Here is a 23646-nt window from a genome sequence, read left to right as displayed (position 1 = left end):
GCAGTCAGCATTAACACCGGTCAGAACCGGTCATCAAGACAAAGGAAAATGGCTGGTGTGAAATCAAAACAAAGGTGTAATCGTTCATGTAATCGGCTTAGATAAACAATCAACACTGATTTGTCCCTGAACGGTCAACAGATTTGCCACTTTTACCTTAAAGTGGTCGCTTAATTCAAGACTCGGGCATCAAAATACACTAAAATCAGCGGTCCCTGGTCACGTAAGACAAAAGTCGCTTAATACAATATGAAAATATAGTTAAAACGCTCGGGCAGAATTTAAAGTGGTTGCATAAGACAAAAGTCGCTTAATTCAAGTGGTCGCAAGCACACGATTGACTGTACGTTCTTTTTCATTTCAAATTGAATGAAGCCATTTTTTTCTAAAGAAAATAACTGGTATGTAACCTGTATGAGTGATGTTTTCCCGTAACTGGGACAGGAAGAATTTAACAGGATCAGCTGCCTCGTTTTCACACACATGTAGGAATACAAACTCCTGATTGGCCGGGACTGCGAACAGCGAGTTGTTGCTAAAAATAACAAGAGCACCGCCTTGCGGGTGCAGACCGCTCATCTATTTTCTTTTTAAAGGTGAAGGGACTCTCATTTTCAATCACAAAGGAGGGAGGAGTGGAGTGAAGAGGGGTGTATAGTGTGGGGTTGTGGACATTTATTACATTATCTTCCAAAAAGCGAAAAAAAAAAAAATAAAAAAAAATAAAAATCGGGGGGGGGGGGGGGGGGGGGGGGTTGGGTGCGATGGTTGGACGGTATTTCAAACATAACAGTTTTAAAAAAAAAAATGGGAGGGGGGGGGGGGTATAGTGTGAGGGTGTGGTGGTAATTTGTGAGATGATCTTAAAAAAAAAAAAAAAAAAAAAAAAAAAAAAAAAAAAAAAAAAATGGGGGGGGGTGGGGGGGGTGGGGTGGGGGTATAGTGTGAGGGTGTGGTGGTCATTTGTGAGATGATCTTAAAAAAAAAAAAAAAAAAAAAAAAATAGGGGGGGGGGAGGGGGGAGGGGGGGGGAGGGGGGGGGAGGGCACGGGGGTGGAGTCTATTGTGGTTTGTCAGGTAAGAGTTGTTTCATCAAAGTATCAATCAAATCTAATCATAAATAAAGAAGTTATGGCAATTTAAGCAAAATTTAATAATTTGACCTTGAGAGTCAAGGTCATTCAAAGGTCAAAGTAAAATTCAAGTTGCCAGGTACAGTAACCTCATGATAGCATGTAAGTATTTGAAGTTTGAAAGCAATAGCCTTGATACTTAAGAAGTAAAGTGGATCGAAACACAAAATTTAACCATATATTAAAAGTTACTAAGTCAAAAAAGGGCCATAATTCCGTAACAATGACAACCAGAGTTATGCAACTTGTCCTTTTACTGTACCCTTATGATAGTTTGTGAGTGTTCCAAGTATGAAAGCAATATCTATGATACTTTAGGGGTAAAGTGGACCAAAACATAAATCTTCACCAAATTTTCAATTTTCTAAGTATAAAGGGCCCATAATTCCGTCCAAATGCCAGTCAGAGTTACATAACTTTGCCTGCACGGTCCCCTTATGATAGTTCATAAATCTTGCAAGTATGAAAGCAATAGCTTTGATACTGTAGGAATAAAGTGGACCTAAACACAAAACTTAATCAAATTTTCAATTTTCTAAGTATAAAAAGGGCACATAATTCTGTCAAAATGCCAGTCAGAGTTACATTACTTTGCCTGCACAGTCCCCTTATGATAGTTAGTAAGTGTTGCAAGTATGAAAGCAATAGCTTTGATGCTTAAGGAATAAAATGGACCTAAACACAAAACTTAACCAAAATTGTCAATTTTCTAAGTATAAAAAGGGCACATAATTCTGTCAAAATGCATGCCAGAGTTATCTAACTTTGCCTGCCCAGTCCCCTCATGATAGTAAGTAAGTGTACCAAGTTTGAATGCAATAGCATTGATACTTACTGAGAAAAGTGGAACTAAACGCAAAACTTAACCAAAATTTTCAATTTTTTAAGTATAAAAAGGGCACATAATTCTGTCAAAATGCACACCAGAGTTATCTAACTTTGCCTGCCCAGTCCCCTCATGATAGTAAGTAAGTGTACCAAGTTTGAATGCAATAGCATTGATACTTTCTGAGAAAAGTGGACCTAAACGCAAAACTTAACCGGACGCCGACGCCAACGCCAACGCCAACGCCAACGCCGACGCCGACGCCGACGCCGACGCCGACGCCGACGCCAAGGTGATGACAATAGCTCATAATTTTTTTTCAAAAAATAGATGAGCTAAAAATGAACCTCGCTCTAGGAAAACAGGGTTTTCACTTGCACTTGCGTATGGTGTCGTCCCATATAAGCCTATGCAGTCAGCTGCACTTGAATATGGTGTCGTCCCATATAAGCCTAAGCAGTCAGCTGCACTTGAATATGGTGTCGTCCCATATAAGCCTATGCAGTTATAAGCTGCACTTGAATATGGTGTCGTCCCATATAAGCCTAAGCAGTCAGCTGCACTTGAATATGGTGTCGTCCCATATAAGCCTATGCAGTAAGCTGCACTTGAATATGGTGTCGTCCTATATAAGCATAAGCAGTCAGCTGGATTTTAGCTAACAAGAAACTTCCTTTAAACTAAAAATACCTAAAAATCGTAAAGTGTTATCTACGTGATTAGCCAATGCGAACTTCATAGTCTGATCTGGGATTAAACTTTATGCACATGCATTTAGCCCAGTTTTCCTAGAAAGGCGCTCAAATATTGATACAGGTTCATATAACAATGGCTTTTATATGAATGCAACACAGGGCCAGCTAATAAAACATCATCTGGAGATAATATCTAAATTACACAAGTAAAAATGATAATTAAATTAACACGATTAATTTTGTCTAAAAAATCAAATCAATCTAATTTTATAATTGGAACTTCATATAGATTGACAAAAACATTTGAAACTTGGATTGTTTAAACTACAGCAAAGTGACATACAGCTCAAAATTGAAACCCGACTTCACATAATTGTAACATCATTTTACTTGCCGAGGTCTTATTTCTGAGTATCTCAAGGTCAAAACAAAGAAGCAACAATCATTAATCTTCACAAAATTTAATCTTGCAAATGATTATGGAAATACTATGGTTATTGTAAATGAAACAAAAAAACATTTTTTAAATAAAAAGACCAACAATTTTAACATTAAAAAATTAACTGATTATAAATGGCACATATCTCCAAAGCATTTGTAAAGCCCAAAGTCAGCAATGTAAAAATCTGTTTACCAGTAAAAATACTTGCCCTGCAGAAAAAAAAAGACAAATATGTTTCCCTAACCTTATATGTCACAATACGATTTTAAAATGTTTACAGTCGTTCATTCTAAATAAATCGCACAATCTTTTTTTTATTGATTGATGGAAAATAAAATCTTTTGATGAACATATTACCCCCACATAATCACATTCCTTCCTGACAAGAACTTGTTTCATACTGAAGATGCTGACTGATCTAGAGATAGATTTCCCTGAACTTGTTTCATACTGAAGATGCTGACTGGTCTAGAGATGGAATTCCCTGAACTTGTTTCATACTGAAGATGCTGACTGATCTTGAGATAGAATTCCCCGTTTGAGCAAGTATTTCTGATATCGTATTAGCAAGGTGCCTGTACCACATGACTTTTTAAGATCTGTGTTAAGAGAATAAACCGCGACCCAGGTAACATTTTGAACGATGTCTTTTTAAATATTTCACCATTTTTAATGGGATAAAGTGGAGAGCCTGCTCATTCGTGAGAGTTTTCTATGTAGGTAAAATATTTAACAAGGGACAAAATTGTCACAAAACCAGGTTTTCATTGTGAAAAAAAATCTGATAAAGGGAGAAAACTCAAACTGAACTTTTGAAACGACCAAAAAAAATTAACCCCCTTTGTAAGTTTTTTTTTTTTTTTTAATCTATTTTTAGTCGTGGCGACCTTGACATTGGAGATATTGACGTGATTCTTTCGTGGGACACACCGTCCCATGATGGTGAACAAATTTGCCAAATGATTTTTAAATCTCACAATGAATGACATAGTTATGGCCAGGACAAGCTCATTTATGGCCATTTTTGACCTTTGAACTCAAAGTGTGACCTTGACCTTGGAGATATCGACGTAATTATTTCGCGCGACACACCGTCCAATGATGGTGAACAAATGTGCCAAATGATTTTAAAATCTGACGATGAACGACATAGTTATGGCTCGGACAAGCTCATTTATTGCCATTTTTGACCTTTGAACTCAAAGTGTGACCTTGACCTTGGAGATATCGACGTAATTATTTCGCGCGACACACCGTCCAATGATGGTGAACAAATGTGCCAAATGATTTTAAAATCTGACAATGAACGACATAGTTATGGCCCGGACAAGCTTATTCCGCCAGCCCGCCAGCCAGCCAGCCAGCCAGCCCGCCAGCCAGCCCGCCCGCATTCGCCAATCTAATAACCAGTTTTTTCCTTCGGAAAACCTGGTTAAAAAGACATCCTTCAAAATGTTATCTGGCTGGCGCTTTATTCTCCTAACACAAATCACGTGGTATAAGCATTGTGATTAGGATTCAGCAAAACTGTAGTCACCTATTCAAGCAGGTGAGTGGAAACTTACACCTCTGAGATTTAATGTTTTGCATACATGCTTTTTTTGTATATATGACAATTATTTTCAAAATTGTCATTTTACCATACTATTAAAAAGTCCCTATAGGACCCTAAATAAACAGGAGCTGCTTTCGTGAAATACAATGCCCCCTACTGCGACGCTTTGAAGCCATATATTTGACCTTTGACCTTATAGGATGACCGTGACCATTCACCACTCAAAATGTGCAACTCCATGAGATACACATGCATGCCAAATATATAATTGCTATCTTCAATATTGCAAAGTTATGACCAAGGTTAAAGTTTGTGACACATAAAATGACAAAAGTTTGTGACAGATAAAATGACAGACACATACAATGAAGGACGGCCATAAAAAGTACATTCTTTTTAATAATTTAATGTAGCCATCTTCTAAAGAAATTTTCTGGTATGTAACCTGTATGAGTGATGTTTTCCCTAATAAAATGCAATGTTTTAAAGTACCTTACTATTATAACAAGAGCTTGTCACAGTAGTGCCAAATCCCTGCCAACATGTGTTTGCTTGTATGACAACATTTGTTTTAGAGAGTAGAATAATATTTGTAAAACAAATAAAGGGAGATAATTCAAAAACTATGGCTGAATGAGTTATGGTTCATGTTCACTGCACATCTCCTAGTTGCCATCTGTTTCTAGTTTCAAGTAAATCCCTTCAGTAGATTTAGAGTTATGCTCCGGACAAAAATTTACTTTGTAAATAAGCAAGATCTTGTCACAGTAGTGCCAAATCCCTGCCGAAATGTGTTTGCTTGTATGACAACATTTGTTTTAGAGAGTAGAATAGCATTTGTAAAACAAATAAAGGGAGATAATTAAAAAAACTATGGCTGAAAGAGTAATGGTTCATGTTCACTGCACTCCGGACAAAAAATTACTTTGTAATTAAAAAAAGGGAGATAATTAAAAAACTAAGGTAGAAAGTGTTATGGTTCTTAGTCACTACACTTCTCCTACTTGCCATCTGTTTTTATTTAAAGTTTCAAGTAAATCCTATCAGTAGATTAAAAGTTTTGCTCCAGACAAAAATTTACTTTGAAATTAAATAAAGGGAGATAATTAAAAAACTAAGGTAGATAGAGTTATGGTTCTTAGTCACTGCTCTTCTCCTACTTGTCATCCAGTTATATATCAAGTTTCAAGTAAATCCCTTTAGTAGATTTTGAGTTATGCTCCAGACAAAAATTTACTTTTAAGGCCACGACTTTTTTTTTTATTGGTTTACAAAAATTATTTTGAAAATGGTCCATCGGGCGGTCGAAAAAAAAAAAAAAAAAAAAAAACATCATTGGAAAATTAAGTTATTACTAATAACATCAGAACAAAGACATCATATCTTTTATAACCTTAACACAGAGACGAAAAATCAAAATATGCAATGAAAGACATCTATATCTTCAAATGAAATGAGTCACCTAAAAGCACCTTTTGTAACATCAGGATATTTTAAACACTCCATTAAATGACATGCGTTCTTCTCCCATTAAAACGAAAAACTGCGCTTAATTTCCGTAATTCGATGCGCACCATTACGCAATGCGATGCCCGTTGCATAAATCTCATATAAGATAAACTACTCATACACAAAGTATGTGTTTGCTCTTATTCGATTTATGACATCGCCCATGCAAAAAATCGAGGTAGATCGATCCCCGCGTCGTCGCGGTAATGTTTGTTAAAGTTGTTGTTGTCATGAAAACTCGTTGATTTACAACGCAAAACGTCTTATTTGAACTGACGCGAATTAATACAATCATATTTGTCAACTTGGCTTTTGCTTTATTTTGATAATTTAATCCGAAGTTTAATGTTAGCAAGTGTTTTGACTGGAATTGTAAACAAGGAGCCAGTTAAAGTCTTCCGAAAATGTGCAGTCTGTGTGAATTGACAGTTTGACGTCATCAAAGGAAAGCCGCTTGCTTTCTCAAGCAATAAAGCGACAAATTTCGCGCCGACAAAATTGGCTTCCTTTGTCTAGCAATCAACATGCCGAACCAATCGTGCGTTTGTTTCTCAGTTGCAATGCTCCAATTTAATAATAGCACGTGCATAGCTCCGCCTTCGAATCTTTTGCAGAGAACGGAGGCGGAGTTTAACGGTTAATTGAGCTAGTATTTTACGCAAGTTGAGTTCCGATTTGCCGAAATTACTCGGCCCTAAGCATTAAAACGACAAATACATTTATCAATGATTTTCCGAGATATACCGATTTGTTCCGATTTCCAAACTTTCTGTACAGTTCCTATAAACTATGGCGGACGTGTTAACAAAATTCCTAAACACATATATTGTAAATAATGGCAGTGTTTTATTGGATTATTTATACTAATTATCAAATTGCACGGTAATACTTTTTTTTATCTACTAGAATATCGGGTTTGTTTAATATAATAAACATGTTAAACAATATAGTTGCGTCACAGACTCGGAAATAAATTATGATGCGGTCGACATTTTACTGACGCTGATTTTCCTATTGTCTGTAAATAAATAAATTTTGAGAAGTGCCCATAAAAGGACTGGTACATACTGTGTCACATTGAAAATATCCCGATCTCTGCAATATATGTGAACCAATCGTTGATTGTACTTACTTGATTTTATTCGCAACAGTACTCAAACCGGATCGTTTTTTTCTCGGTTCGCTCGTTTTTCAGTGCGGTCGGGAATAAAATATATAAAAAAAAGACGATTTTCCGATTTTATTTTTTTTCCCATTTTCCAAAAATTAGGGTCGGCGGTTTTGTAAACCAAGAAATATAAAAGTCGTGGCCTAAATGATATAAAAGGGAAGATAATTAAAAAACTAAGGTAGATAGAGTTATGGTTTTTAGTCACTGCACGTCTCCTACTTGCCATCTGTTTATATTTTAAGTTTCAAGTAAATCCCTTCCGTAGATTAAGAGATATGCTCTGGACAAAAATTTACTTTAAAGTTATATAAAAGGGGAGATATTTCAAAAACTATGGTAGATAGAGTTATGGTTTTTGGTCACTGCTCTTCTCCTAGTTGCCATCTGTTTATATTCAAAGTTAAAAGTAAATCCATTGAATAGATTTGGAGTTATGCTCCGGACAAAGTTTCGGACGGACGGACAGACGGACGGGACCAATTACTATATCCCCTCCGAATTTTCTTTTGGCGGGGACAAAAAAGGGAGTTTATTCAAAAACTAAGGTAGATAGTGTTATGGTTCTTAGTCACTGCACTTCTCCTACTTGCCATCTGTTTATATTTAAAGTTTCAAGTAAATCCCTTCAGTAGTTTAGAGTTATGCTCCGGACAAAAGTTTACTTTGAAATTAAATAAAGGGAGATAATTCAATAACTAAGGTAGATAGAGTAATGGTTTTTAGTCAATGCACTTCTCCTACTTGCCATCTGTTTATATTTGAAGTTTCAAGTAAATCCCTTCAGTAGATTTTGAGTTATGCTCCGGACAAAAATTTACTTTGAAATTGAATAAAGGGAGATAATTCAAAAACTAAGGTAGATAGAGTTATGGTTCTTAGTCACTGCACTTCTCCTACTTGCCATCTGTTTATATTTCAAGTTTGAAGTTAATTCTTTAGTAGATTTAGAGTTATGCTCCGGACAAAAATTTACTTAAAATTATATAAAAGGGGAGATAAATCAAAATGTATGGTAGATAGAGTTATGGTTAATGGTCACTGCACTTCTCCTAGTTGCCATCTGTTTATATTTTAAGTTTCAAGTAAATCTCTTGAGTAGATTTAGAGTCATGCTCCGGACAAAATTTACATTAAAGTTATACAAAAGGGGAGATAATTCAAAAACTAAGGTAGATAGAGTTATGGTTCTTGGCCACTGATGGTCACTGCACTTCTCCTAGTTGCCATCTGTTAATATTCTAAGATTAAAGTAAATCCATTGAATAGATTTTGAGTTATGCTCTGGACAAAGTTTCGGACGGACGGACGAACAGACAGACAGGACCAATTACTATATCCCCTCCAAAAAAAAATTTGGCGGGGATAATTAATGTGTGCTGAGAGTGTGCTTGAACGATAGCATGTATATTAGTTGCTGGAACCCTCACCTAATATTGGTGATCACACGAGATTTTCGCAATATCTTGTATATCTGGTCTTCCATACAGTGCTGCAAACGTTTCACAGTCGAAATTTTCTGCAAAATATTGAGCAAAAATAATGCAAAACTACGAATAACAAACCAGATCTTTTTCACATTAAGAATCATTCTTCATAAAAAAAAAATAACCAAGTTGTAGTGAAAACAAGAAATGTATCTGTATGCAAAAATGCATGCACACTCAACTTTCATCTCAAAACTCTAATAATGAAAAAAAGGATCAACATATTTAGGTACTCAAGCTCGTATACTGGTTAATATTTCCTTTAAATATCAACATGCAAACAGCATTAATTGTTTGCTAAATAAACAATATTTAAGTGCAACAACCATAGTCATTTTTTTTTCTTAATATTAATACTAAATGTCTTAAAGCAAAATTCAGTCTAGTAATTGTTTTACTAAATATTATAAAACAAGAGATGTGTTTGTCAGTAGCACATTGCCCCCTACTGCAGCACTTTTTTTTGTTGACCTTTGACCTTGAAGGATAACCTTGACCTTTCACCACTCAAAATGTGCAGCTCCATGAGATACACATGCAGGCCAAATACCAAGTTGCTATCTTCAATATTGCAAAAGTTATGACCAAGGTTAAGACAGACACATACAATGAAAGACAGACAGGCCAAAAACAATATACCCCCGATCATTCGATCCGGGGGCATACAAATATCCAAGGGCAAGAACACTAACCTGAGGTTTGCTCCTATATGCGGAGTTTTCCACCGCCTCTTCAGAGTCAAACTCCAACGTGGACATCTCAAACAAAAAGAGAACGCGGGGAGAGCAAGGTCGAGCGTTGTACTTCCAGTCGGGCGACACTCCAAGGCTTGCAATCTGGTCCTGGACACATTTCTGAGTCTTGACTCTGAGAGAAAGGAAACATGGTACCATATGGATACTTTCATATCTGAACAGTTTGTAGTCAAGTATTTGTTAGCAAAAAAAAAAAACAATACCAAATTTCTTTTCTTTTTTTAAACAATGTTATTTTTCCCACTAAAAAAGAACCAAAGCACTATTTCCAAAAAAAATGTAGTCAATTAGACAATCAAATTAAATTTAAGACCTTTCTAACTAGATTCTAGTTTTAAAGACTTCATTTCCTAACCTAAGCTACTATTGAGCTGCAGACAGAACAAGAAACTGTCTATGCACTATATATTCAGATAAAAGGAAACGTCTTGAGGGCACAGTAGTTGGGGGGACAAGAAATTTTTTATAGAAAATTTCAAAGGGCCATAACTCTGTGAAAAATCATCCGACCAGAACCCGTTGATAATATGCACATCTCCTCTTGGTAGTTAAGCTTCCCATAAAGTTTCATTGAATTCCGGTCATTAGTTGCTGAGAAATAGCCCGGACATGAATTGCAATATTTGTACAGTTAATGGAAAATTTCAAAGGGCCATAACTCTGTGAAAAATCATCCAACCAGAACCCGCTGATAATATGCACATCTCCTCTTGGAAGTGAAGCTCCCCATAGTTTCATTGAATTCCGGTCTTTAGTTGCTGAGAAGTAGCCCGGAGAAGAATTGCACTATATGTACAGTTAATGGAAAATTTAAAAGGGCCATAACTCTGTGAAAAATCATCCGACCAGAACCCGCTGATAATATGCACATCTCCTCTTGGTAGTAAAGCTTCCCATAAAGTTTCATTGAATTCCAGTCATTAGTTGCTGAGAAATAGCCCGGACAAGAATTGCACTATATGTACAGTTAATGAAAAATTTCTAAGGGCTATAACTCTGTGAAAAATCATCCAACAATAACCCGCTGATAATATGCACATCTCCTCTTGGTAGTAAAGCTTCCCATAAAGTTTCATTGAATTCCGGTCATTAGTTGCTGAGAAATAGCCTGAACAAAAATTGTGCACGGACGGACACACGGACGGACAGACGAAGCGGCGACTATATGCTCCCCCAAGGCTGGCTCTGGTTTTATGCTGGTTGCAGAGAACCATTTTCACGCTGTTTCTTAGCGGGAAACAAATAAATAACAGAGACCTCTTATGCCGAAAGTTTAAAGAGGAATATTGTTGGTATAAACAAAATTTCATCAATCATACCTTAAATGAGCTTATTGTTGGTATCAAACTGAAATATTGACATATTTTGCATTAATACATATTCCCTTTTCTCACACATATATCTAGAGAAGCTAATAAAAAACAGTATTTTAAGACAAAATTAATAAAATATCAATTTGTTTCTTTGATACAGGGGCCCAGTGGGACTAAAAACTACAACAGTCATTGAAGATGACAAAATCCCCACACTAGCTCATTTAAAGCAGGTGCCAGACTTAAACATTAAATGCTGATATGTGGAAGATATCACTTATCGGATAGAACATATCATTTACCGAATGGAAGATATCACTTATCAGATGAAAGATATCACTTACTGTATGGAAGATATCACTTACCAGATGGAAGATATAACTTACCGTATGGAAGATATCACTTACCATATGGAAGATATCACTTATTGGATGGAAGATACCACTCACCGTATGGAAGATATCACTTATCAAATGGAAGATATCACTTACCAGATGGAAGATATCACTTATCAGATGGAAGATATCACTTACCATATGGGAGATATCACTTACCGGATGGAAGATATCACTTATCGGATGGAAGATATCACTTATTGGATGGAAGATATCACTTACCGTATGGAATCCAGTATCCTAAAGAGCCTCACGTATGTGGTATCAAATGAGGACCCTGGATGTGAGATCTGTTAATACATGGAAAACATAGGAGAAGAAATTGTGACCGTAGGTAAATTATTGTGTCACCAACCGTGACCATTGCTTATCATGTATTGGAAAGAAAAAACCTTTTTGTACAATTAAGTTTTTTTTCTTCTAAATTTATATTAAAAACATAAACAAGTAACAGATATCTGAAATATTTTGACCACTGCTAAGTCCCTCATAACCAAACCTAGCAGATATTTTTAGTTTTTAAAACCTACAATTTGAATGAAGCTTGGCCTTTTCCCGTAATATAGTTGGATTTTTTTCCATTATGTAAAGATGCAAAAGGTTTGAGTCCTTACGATGATACATTATAAATATACCATTTAATGTGCCATGTTGGAATATATCTATAGACAAGGGACAAAATTGTCACAAAACCAGGTTTTCATTGTGAAAAAAAATCTGATAAAGGGAGACAACTCAAACTGAACTTTTGAAATGAACAAACAAAATTAACCCCATTTGTAAGTTTGTTTTAAAATAAATCTATTTTTAATCGTGGCGACCTTGACATTCGAGATATTGACGTGATTCTTTCTTGCGACACACCGTCCCATGATGGTGAACAAATGTGCCAAATGATTTTAAAATCTCATAATGAATGACATAGTTATAGCCCAGACAAGCTCATTTATGGCTATTTTTTACGTTTGAACTCAAAGTGTGACCTTGACCTTGGAGATATTGACGTAATTGTTTCGCGCGACACACCGTCTAATGATGGTTAACAAATGTGCCAAATGATTTTAAAATCTCACAATGAACGACAAAGTTATGGCCCGGACAAGCTTGTTCCGCCAGCCCGCCAGCCAGCCCGCCAGCCAGCCCGCCCGCATTCACCAATCTAATAACCAGTTTTTTCCTTCGGAAAACCTGGTTAAAAATATATACATTCTTTGCTTCACATGTACCTGTACATGTTTCTCTTTGTTAGACAGATATGACCTAAAGTCTATATTACTCGATAACGTATGTAACAAATATTTTTCAGGTTTACAGTACCTTTGGCCAAGATAATCAAATGTAAAACATTGTATAATGCATTTTAAGCTAAACATGTAGAGAATCACGTTTCTACTGTTATAATATACCATGGTGGACTAAATTTGAACGCTTTATACATATGTTTTATTGTATTTGCCTTCTTCAAATTAATTAAATTTGACCTGTTTAAATTCTACAAAAGCAGAAAGTCTAATCCCTGATTATTCTGTGCAGACTCTGAACGTGGCACATATCATGGAAACTTTAAAGTACTAAAATTGGAGAGCAGTTAATTTGGGTTACATACCACTATTAGATGTGAAACTTGGAACAGGAACAACATGCACTTAGCATAGTGGCACTCCTCCTGTTGCCATAGCCCCTGCAATTCCTAAAAAAAACACCACAAAAAATTTGAATTTGGGCTGGGCTCTGTGAAAAAGGGGTTTAATGCAGTCCACACATGCTAATCAGGGGCAAAACTTTTTGCAGTTATGATATTTTCATTTGAACAAAGTATTTTGGGGGTTAAAATCCAGTTTGGGCAGAAAGCGGACTGCACAAGCTAATCTGGGACGACAGTTTCCGCACATGTATTTAGCCCACTTTCAACAGAGCGCGGCTCATTTCTACATTACCACTGGCGACAACTGACATGAGCCACCATGAAACATCAGAAATATATGAAAAGGGTTTTAAGACAGGAACAGGTAACACATTAACAGGACCTTACAAATATACATTGAATATTAAAATCAAGACTTAGTTACCTCCATTGTCAGAAGCAATTTGCATCTGTTCAGACAGGTTGGACAAATAACACATAAACAAGACCTTACGATTAATAATTATACCTTGAATATAAAAATCAAAACCTAGTTCAAACTACCTTTTCAGAGGCATTTTTCATTTGTTCACAGACGGCTGAAAGTCTGTACGTATCATGTAGACTGGTGTGGTGTAGATAGACCACATTATTGTCACCATCATAGTAACACTCTATCTCTCCCTGTCAAAATAGAGAAACACCGGGATACAATTCCTCACATTTGTCGAAATAGTACAACTAAATAAAGTAAAAAACATAAAATTAAACAAGAGCTGTCTACAGAGATCGCTCATGGCTATTCTTTCACTTTGCTTGTTTAATGATCATTTTATGACAGTCACCTGACATAATGACCACAAACACAGATTTGAAGTTCAATATCTTTATTAGGTATACAGTATAAGTAAATTTAAATATGAATATTTACAAATAAAGGGCAATATTAGTGTAGAGATAATTTCATATCAAATCCCTATACACATATTTCGCTGGGTTGGGCATTGAACCGCTGATCAATGGAGCCACAGTCTGGGAAAACAGGGCTTAATGCATGTGCAAAGTGTTGTCCAGATTAGCCTGTGCAGTTGGCACAGGCTAATCTGGGAACACACTTCCTGCCTGAATTGGATTTGGTTAATTCCATAAAGGCCGAAAGTGTTAACCCTGAAAAGCCTTGCTGCATGCAGGGGCTAATCTGGGATGGCACTTTAAACACATACATAAAGCCCAGTTTTCCCCGAATGAGGCTCATTGAATGTACAGTCCACCCTACCAACTGAGCTAGCCAGTCCTGAGCATGAGGATTCATAAAGGGAGTTTTGACATCGGTCAGTAGTTAAGTTGTTCATACAAGTAATATATGTTTGTGGCACTATTAAGGGTAAAATGACGTTTACCCGCACCATATGTTTTTTAAAACATTATTTGTGTTCAAAGTAGTATATTTAACTGAACAATAGTATTAAGGTGTACTATTGTTAAGATTATTATTTCATTATTATACTATTATAGATTGTTTTTTTTGTTTTTTTTCCTATCAATATGAAACAAAAAATTGTGTTACCTTATTTACCAATGTCTTTAATTCTTTACTAACACCCTGAAACAAAATGAGGATATAGTTATAAAAAGACACAAAATTGTTAGAACAATATACAAAGATGTCTTGATCTAACAACCGTTATAAAGATATTCTACTTTGCAGAATTAGATTTACACAGACCTTATCTAAAGACTGCTACATGACAGTGATAAATCTGATGAAGTTAATTTATTTTCTGCAAAATCATTTTTTGGGGGACACATGAATGTTTTGTTTATTCTTGGGTCACAATTTAATAGCATTTTTTCAAAAACAAACATCTGTGACATTGCCTGACCCTACCCCGTGACTTCATGCTAACTAATTTCAATGATACATGTACTACAGTATTTGTGTCATGGTTTCAAGGCTTGCTTTTGGGATTCCTGGCATTCTCAATATTGTTCCAAGCATTGCACAATACAAAATTAATGAAGTCATTATCCAACACTCGCACAATAATCTAGTTTCTCTTAACTGTACAATCACTTATACATGTGTATTCATATGCTTGAAATTCTGTGTTTTTCCAAAAACTAACATGCTTGAGGACACATAATTTTGTTGGCATTGGAAAAAAAGAACGAGGAATTTGCGTTGGTCTTTTTCTAATGTGTTTAATTTGTGGATAAGTCAACCCAAGAATAATTGAGTCATGTTCTGAGAAAACTGGGCATTATGCATGTGCGTAAAGTGTTGTCCCAGATTAGCCTGTGCAGTTCACACAGGCTAATCAGGGACGACACTTTCCGCTTTGATGGTGTTTTTCGTTTAAAGGAAGTCTCTTCTACACAAAAATCCAGTAGAGGCGGAGAGTATCGTCCCTTATTAGCCTGTGCAGACTGCACAGGCAAATCTGGGACGACACTTAACGCACATGCATTATGCCCAGTTTTATCAGAACGCTGCTCAATTAACCTTTTAACACTATGTGAAATACACAAGCATTACCTGAAAGACCTCTGCGTCTAGTACATTGTTGAACTTGGATGCCTTGGAGGTGAATCCGCTATGGCTGCTCTTTCCAATGATGGACACCACACACACCTTGTTGGACTTCCAGTGCTCTGGACTGATCAAGATCATAATTCTATCTTAACCCTTTACCACTTACAGTAGATACATATTTTGGCATGTTTGTAGTCTCTTAAAAAGTTAAATTTAATCAAAGACATTTCTTACTAGATTCAAGTTTTAAAGGCTCCAATTCTAACCCTAAGATACTGATGAACAGCAAACATGAATCAATTAACCCTTTCCCACTCAGAGGCAAAGTGAAAATGGCTATGTGCAAACAGCATTAAACCTGAACAGACAGCAAGTTACTCGCAGGCTGTTCTGGTTTTATGCTGTTTGCACATAGCCATTTTCACTTTTCCTCTGAGTGGGGAAGGGTTAACTGATTCAGGATTTTTCCATTCTCAAACTGTTAATAAAACAAGCACATGTGCATAGTAACAAACCTTAGCGACCAATCAGAAGGGCCCGTAAGATGAGAAACATAATTGACAGGATACAGATTACTACAGGGAGCTAAATCTAGCCAGTTTTTGTCAAAATCATTTTAATGCAGTTTTTGTTGTTCTGTTCAAGAATAACTTTTTAACTATAAATGGACGTACTAGTATAAAACATTTGTGTTTTTAAATATTTATATTTAGAACTTACATGTAAGGTGTATTTATTTAAAGGGCCTTTGTATGAAATCATGCAAATGATCTACAAAATAATTGTTAATAAACAGAAAATAAATAAAAACTCCTTAAAATGGAAAATCATTAACTGTTCAAAATTACTAAATGGCTATTTAAAGACGAAGAAATATTCTATCAAACCAATTGGATTGTGAGGACCGATGAGAACCAGGCATATATATTGGTAAAATTCTATTTGTTTTATGCCAAATACATGTATGTTATTGTTCAAAGTTCTTTTATTAACTCTTTCAGTGCTGGAACCGAACTTTGAAAGCATTTGCAAACAGTTTGGATCCAGATGAGACACCACAGAACGTGGCATCTCATAAGGATCCAAACAGTTTGCTATTCTGATAGTATTCTTTGAATTTTTTTTTAAAGAAATGCTTATTTTAGAAATTCAGCAGACGACATTTTAGCAGACAACAAATTTCCCATAATGCAAAGGGTTTAAGTGTAACACATGAGTCTTGGAGATTGAGAAGACTATTGGCTTGCAGGCAGCAATTTATATTGACTATCAGGGGTATCGCTAGGTCTATTGGCTCGCAGGCAGCAATTTATATTGACTATCAGGGGTATCGATAGGTCTATTGGCTTGCAGGCAGCAATTTATATTGACTATCAGGGGTATCGCTAGGTCTATTGGCTCGCTCGCAGGCAGCAATTTATAATGACTATCAGGGGTATGCATAGACTATTGGCTTGCAGGCAGCAATTTATATTGACTATCAGGGGTATCGCTAGGTCTATTGGCTCGCAGGCAGCAATTTATGTTGACTATCAGGGGTATCGCTAGGTCTATTGGCTCGCAGGCAGCAATTTATATTGACTATCAGGGGTATGCATAGACTATTGGCTTGCAGGCAGCAATTTATATTGACTATCAGGGGTATGCATAGACTATTGGCTTGCAGGCAGCAATTTATATTGACTATCAGGGGTATGCATAGACTATTGGCTTGCAGGCAGCAATTTATATTGACTATCAGGGGTATGCATAGACTATTGTCTTGCAGGAGGCAATTTATATTGACTATCAGGGGTATGCATAGACTATTGGCTTGCAGGCAGCAATTTATATTGACTATCAGGGGTATGCATAGACTATTGTCTTGCAGGCAGCAATTTATATTGACTATCAGGGGTATGCATAGACTATTGGCTTGCAGGCAGCAATTTATTATCCCCACGCTTTTTGAAAAAAAGGTGGGGATATTGTGGTTATCTCCGCCGTCCGTCCGTCTGTCTGTCTGTCTGTCCGTCCGTCCTGGCCACTATCTCCTCCTACACTAAAAGCACTAGAACCTTGAAACTTACACACATGGTAGCTATGAGCATATGTGCGACCCTGCACTATTTGGAATTTTGATCTGACCCCTGGGTCAAAAGTTATAGCAGTTGGGGTGGGGCCGCGTCAGAAATTATCACTCATTTTTTTAGGTTATTTTACATTTACTTCTTTATTTCTACACCGATTCACTTCAAATTGATACTGGACCTCTCTTATGACAATACGGTCAATCTCAACCATGCATGGCCCCATTCCCAACCCTGGGGCGCCCCGCCCACATAGGCCACACCCACCAAAAATTTCCATTTACTATAATTTTTTCATTTCTACACGGATTCACTTCAAATTGATACTGAACTTTTGTTATGACATTAGGGTCAATCTCAACTATGCATGGCCCCAATCCCAACCCTGGGGCGCCCGCCCACATAGGCCACACCCACCAAAAAATTCCATTTACTATAATTTTTTCATTTCTACACGGATTCACTTCAAATTGATACTGAACTTCTCTTATGACATTAGGGTCAATCTCAACTATGCATGGCCCCATAACCAACCCTGGGGCCCCGCCCACATAGACCACACCCACCCAAAATTGCCTTTACTATAATTTCTTCATTTCTACACCGATTCACTTCAAATTGATATTGAACTTCTCTTATGACAATACAGTCAATCTCAACTATGCATGGCCCCATTACCAACCCTGGGGCGCCCCGTCCACATAGACCACACCCACCCAAAATTGCCTTTTACTATAATTTCTTCATTTCTACACCGATTCACTTCAAATTGATACTGAACCTCTCTTATGACAATACGGTCAATCTCAACTATGCATGGCCCCATTACCAACCCTGGGGCCCCGCCCACATAGACCACACCCGCCCAAAATTGCCTTTTACTATAATTTCTTCATTTCTACACCGATTCACTTCAAATTGATACTGAACTTCTCTTATGACAATACGGTCAATCTCAACTATGCATGGCACAATTACCAACCCTGGGGCGCCCTGCCCACATATGTCACACCCACCCAAAATTGCCTTTTACTATAACTTCTTCATTTCTACACCAATTCACTTCTAATTGATGATGAACTTCTCTTATGACAATACGGTCAATCTCAGCTATGCATGGCCCCATTACCAACCCTGGGGCACACCTAGGTCAAACATTCGGCGTGGGGATACGCGTCGGCCTCTGCCGCGCCATTTCTAGTATTGACTATCAGGGGTATGCATAGACTATTGGCTTGCAGGCAGCAATTTATATTGACTATCAGGGGTATGCATAGACTATTGGCTTGCAGGCAGCAATTTATATTGACTATTAGGGGTATGCATAGACTATTGGCTTGCAGGCAGCAATTTATATTGACTATCAGGGGTATCGCTAGGTCTATTGGCTTGCAGGCAGCAATTTATATTGACTATCAGGGGTATCACTAGGTCTATTGGCTTGCAGGCAGCAATTTATATTGACTATCAGGGGTATGCATAGACTATTGGCTTGCAGGCAGCAATTTATATTGACTATCAGGGGTATGCATAGACTATTGGCTTGCAGGCAGCAATTTATATTGACTATCAGGGGTATGCATAGACTATTGGCTTGCAGGCAGCAATTTATATTGACTATCAGGGGTATCGCTAGGTCTATTGGCTTGCAGGCAGCAATTTATATTGACTATCAGGGGTATCGCTAGGTCTATTGGCTTGCAGGCAGCAATTTATATTGACTATCAGGGGTATCGCTAGGTCTATTGGCTTGCAGGCAGCAATTTATATTGACTATCAGGGGTATCGCTAGGTCTATTGGCTTGCAGGCAGCAATTTATATTGACTATCAGGGGTATCGCTAGGTTTATTGGCTTGCAGGCAGCAATTTATATTGACTTTCAGGGGTATCACTAGGTTTATTGGCTTGCAGGCAGCAATTTATATTGACTATCAGGGGTATCGCTAGGTTTATTGGCTTGCAGGCAGCAATTTATATTGACTATCAGGGGTATCGCTAGGTCTATTGGCTTGCAGGCAGCAATTTATATTGACTATCAGGGGTACCACTAGGTTTATTGGCTTGCAGGCAGCAATTTATATTGACTATCAGGGGTATCGCTAGGTTTATTGGCTTGCAGGCAGCAATTTATATTGACTATCAGGGGTATCGCTAGGTTTATTGGCTTGCAGGCAGCAATTTATATTGACTATCACGGGTATCGCTAGGTCTATTGGCTTGCAGGCAGCAATTTATATTGACTATCAGGGGTATCGCTAGGTCTATTGGCTTGCAGGCAGCAATTTATATTGACTATCAGGGGTATCGCTAGGTCTATTGGCTTGCAGGCAGCAATTTATATTGACTATCAGGGGTATCGCTAGGTCTATTGGCTTGCAGGCAGCAATTTATATTGACTATCAGGGGTATCGCTAGGTCTATTGGCTTGCAGGCAGCAATTTATATTGACTATCAGGGGTATCGCTAGGTCTATTGGCTTGCAGGCAGCAATTTATATTGACTATCAGGGGTATCGCTAGGTCTATTGGCTTGCAGGCAGCAATTTATATTGACTATCAGGGGTATCGCTAGGTCTATTGGCTTGCAGGCAGCAATTTATATTGACTATCAGGGGTATCGCTAGGTCTATTGGCTTGCAGGCAGCAATTTATATTGACTATCAGGGGTATCGCTAGGTTTATTGGCTTGCAGGCAGCAATTTATATTGACTATCAGGGGTATCGCTAGGTTTATTGGCTTGCAGGCAGCAATTCATATTGACTATCAGGGGTATCGCTAGGTCTATTGGCTTGCAGGCAGCAATTCATATTGACTATCAGGGGTATCGCTAGGTTTATTGGCTTGCAGGCAGCAATTCATATTGACTATCAGGGGTAACGCTAGGTCTATTGGCTTGCAGGCAGCAATTTATATTGACTATCAGGGGTATGCATAGAATATTGGCTTGCAGGCAGCAATTTATATTGACTATCAGGGGTATGCATAGACTATTGGCTTGCAGGCAGCAATTTATATTGACTATCAGGGGTATCGCTAGGTCTATTGGCGTGCAGGCAGCAATTCATATTGACTATCAGGGGTATCGCTAGGTTTATTGGCTTGCAGGCAGCAATTCATATTGACTATCAGGGGTAACGCTAGGTCTATTGGCTTGCAGGCAGCAATTTATATTGACTATCAGGGGTATGCATAGAATATTGGCTTGCAGGCAGCAATTTATATTGACTATCAGGGGTATCGCTAGGTCTATTGGCTTGCAGGCAGCAATTTATATTGACTATCAGGGGTATCGCTAGGTTTATTGGCTTGCAGGCAGCAATTTATATTGACTATCAGGGGTATCGCTAGGTTTATTGGCTTGCAGGCAGCAATTCATATTGACTATCAGGGGTATCGCTAGGTCTATTGGCTTGCAGGCAGCAATTCATATTGACTATCAGGGGTATCGCTAGGTTTATTGGCTTGCAGGCAGCAATTCATATTGACTATCAGGGGTAACGCTAGGTCTATTGGCTTGCAGGCAGCAATTTATATTGACTATCAGGGGTATGCATAGAATATTGGCTTGCAGGCAGCAATTTATATTGACTATCAGGGGTATGCATAGACTATTGGCTTGCAGGCAGCAATTTATATTGACTATCAGGGGTATGCATAGACTTTTGGCTTGCAGGCAGCAATTTATATTAGGGATGGCAAAATTATTCGAATAATCGAATATTCGATTGAATGGTCAGCATTCGAATAATAAAAATGATATTCGCATATTCGCATTTTTTTTTCAAACGTAATTTCACTAATATTTAATGACCTGCGAATCGCTTACTAAAAAGCAACCGAAATCACTTGGGAGTAACATGATTGACGTGACGTTCTTCGTGTCAAACTGATAACGCGGCCCGTATCAGTGTTGATTGCGCAATGCAATATACACGCTCTAAGAAAGGCCCCGACTGTTGTTTGCCAATGGGGTGCCAATTAACGGTTTCAATTGACTGGCGAATAATAATTAAGTTTTGTGATCACAGTATGTACAGCCATTAAAATGTGTGAATTACTCAAATCGCGCAATGCAATATTCTTACTATAGGAAAGGGCCCGAACTGTTGTTTGTCAATTAGGTACCAATAAAGGGCTTCAATTTACTTGCGAATAATAATTTAGTTTACGTGATCACAGTTTGAACAGACATTTAAATATGTGAATTACTCAAAAGTAACAGATGATATAAATTAAACAATCATCAAGGAATCATAATTCATATCTGAAAATGCCACCAGCCCCTTCTGCAGTATGGAATACTTTACACGGTCTGTGGATAAGAAGACCGCAACGTGTAATGTGTGTAAACTTAGTTTTACATATGCGCGGTCTGCTACAAATCTGTGGAATCATTAAAAAATAAAATTCTATGACACGGTGTTTTTCATTCTATTTGTGCCCGATCACAGTATCGGTCATAGTATTAGTCGACAGCGATACAATTATTCGATAACAACGTTAATAAACAGCCTCGTATTTAGCAAACGGATATAACTTACAAACCAATGTAAATTAACACATAACAAGGTAAAAATCAATCCAGCCGTTTTATGCGAATATTCGAATATTCGATTGAATGAATTTGCGAACATTCGAATACCGATATTGGTATTCGATGCCATCCCTAATTTATATTGACTATCAGGGGTATGCATAGACTATTGGCTTGCAGGCAGCAATTTATATCGACTATCAGGGGTATCGCTAGGTCTATTGGCTTGCAGGCAGCAATTTATATTGACTATCAGGGGTATCGCTAGGTCTATTGGCTTGCAGGCAGCAATTTATATTGACTATCAGGGGTATCGCTAGGTCTATTGGCTTGCAGGCAGCAATTTATATTGACTATCAGGGGTATCGCTAGGTCTATTGGCTTGCAGGCAGCAATTTATATTGACTATCAGGGGTATCGCTAGGTTTATTGGCTTGCAAGCAGCAATTTATATTGACTATCAGGGGTATCGCTAGGTTTATTGGCTTGCAGGCAGCAATTTATATTGACTATCACGGGTATCGCTAGGTCTATTGGCTTGCAGGCAGCAATTTATATTGACTATCAGGGGTATCGCTAGGTCTATTGGCTTGCAGGCAGCAATTTATATTGACTATCAGGGGTATCGCTAGGTCTATTGGCTTGCAGGCAGCAATTTATATTGACTATCAGGGGTATCGCTAGGTCTATTGGCTTGCAGGCAGCAATTTATATTGACTATCAGGGGTATCGATAGGTTTTCAAAACAGGAGTCCTAGGACTCCTTACTTGGAAAAGTAGGAGTTGCATTAAATAGTGCACACATCTTCAAATTTTCAGCAAAAAATCCATTTCAATATAGCGTGAATATAAAATAATACATAATATAATTGTTGGTTTCATTATTAAAAACACATATTAAACTATTCCTTGCTTGAATGTCCAGTTAAAACCTGTGGTCATGATTTAATTGAATAAATTTACATTGTAACTTCAATAAAACGCTTATGGGTCAAAACCTAAAACCTGGGTTATAAACAAACCACGTTTTAAGTAAGTTCAGTGCTCTTTTTGCCATGTGTTTTCTTACTGAATTTGCAAAACAATTCATATAAACTCTACTGTATTCATAACCCACTTGAATGCTGTAATGTATATGAATTGTTTGTTTTGCTGTTTTCTTTTCTCTTGATGGTCAATTTAATTAACAATTAATATAATTGAATGTGAATAATACACATTAACAGTTTGTACCCATACCATCAAAGGAAGGAACTGCATCGTATTTGGTATTATACCTTTTTTTTTAACAAAAAATATATTTACCTTATAATTATATAACCCAGTTGAAACAACAATAAAACCAGTTTAATACACATGTTTTGACAGTGTTACCAGATGACATTAATTAAATCTATGCCTAATTTTTTTACACCTGTTGGCAGACATCAAATGTTTCGATGTTAATGCTGAGTTGGGGCCAGTTTCTATAAAGATAAAACTGTAAATTTGTAACATATCAGTAAGTGGCCATTTCAAAAGGCATTAATAAATTCTATATGAGAAGAAGCACACACATACTGTCAGATACAGCATTAAAGAATAAGTTTCATAGAGGATGGGATGTG

At 37.3% G+C, this 23646-nt stretch overlaps 1 protein-coding gene across 2 annotated transcripts in view; it reads right to left on the bottom strand.

Annotated features, from left to right (window-relative positions):
* The window catches only part of LOC127880677 (nonsense-mediated mRNA decay factor SMG8-like), a 57695-nt gene that overhangs the window by 29203 nt on the left and 4846 nt on the right, over positions 1-23646 (bottom strand). Inside the window, exons 2-9 of one of the 2 annotated variants that reach the window (XM_052428012.1) lie at positions 15439-15559; positions 14470-14505; positions 13467-13586; positions 12885-12968; positions 11501-11568; positions 9508-9682; positions 8759-8847; positions 411-535 (exon numbers count right to left, since the gene is read on the bottom strand). In XM_052428012.1, coding sequence (XP_052283972.1) covers positions 411-535; positions 8759-8847; positions 9508-9682; positions 11501-11568; positions 12885-12968; positions 13467-13586; positions 14470-14505; positions 15439-15559 — 818 coding nt within the window. The remainder of the gene's footprint in view (positions 1-410; positions 536-8758; positions 8848-9507; positions 9683-11500; positions 11569-12884; positions 12969-13466; positions 13587-14469; positions 14506-15438; positions 15560-23646) is intronic. The other variant, XM_052428013.1, reaches the window with a different exon arrangement.

This window comes from Dreissena polymorpha, chromosome 5 (genome assembly GCF_020536995.1).
Source record: "Dreissena polymorpha isolate Duluth1 chromosome 5, UMN_Dpol_1.0, whole genome shotgun sequence".
NCBI lineage: Eukaryota > Metazoa > Mollusca > Bivalvia > Myida > Dreissenidae > Dreissena > Dreissena polymorpha.
Note: the sequence above shows the minus strand (reverse complement) of the source record. Positions and strands in the feature narration are given on the sequence as shown.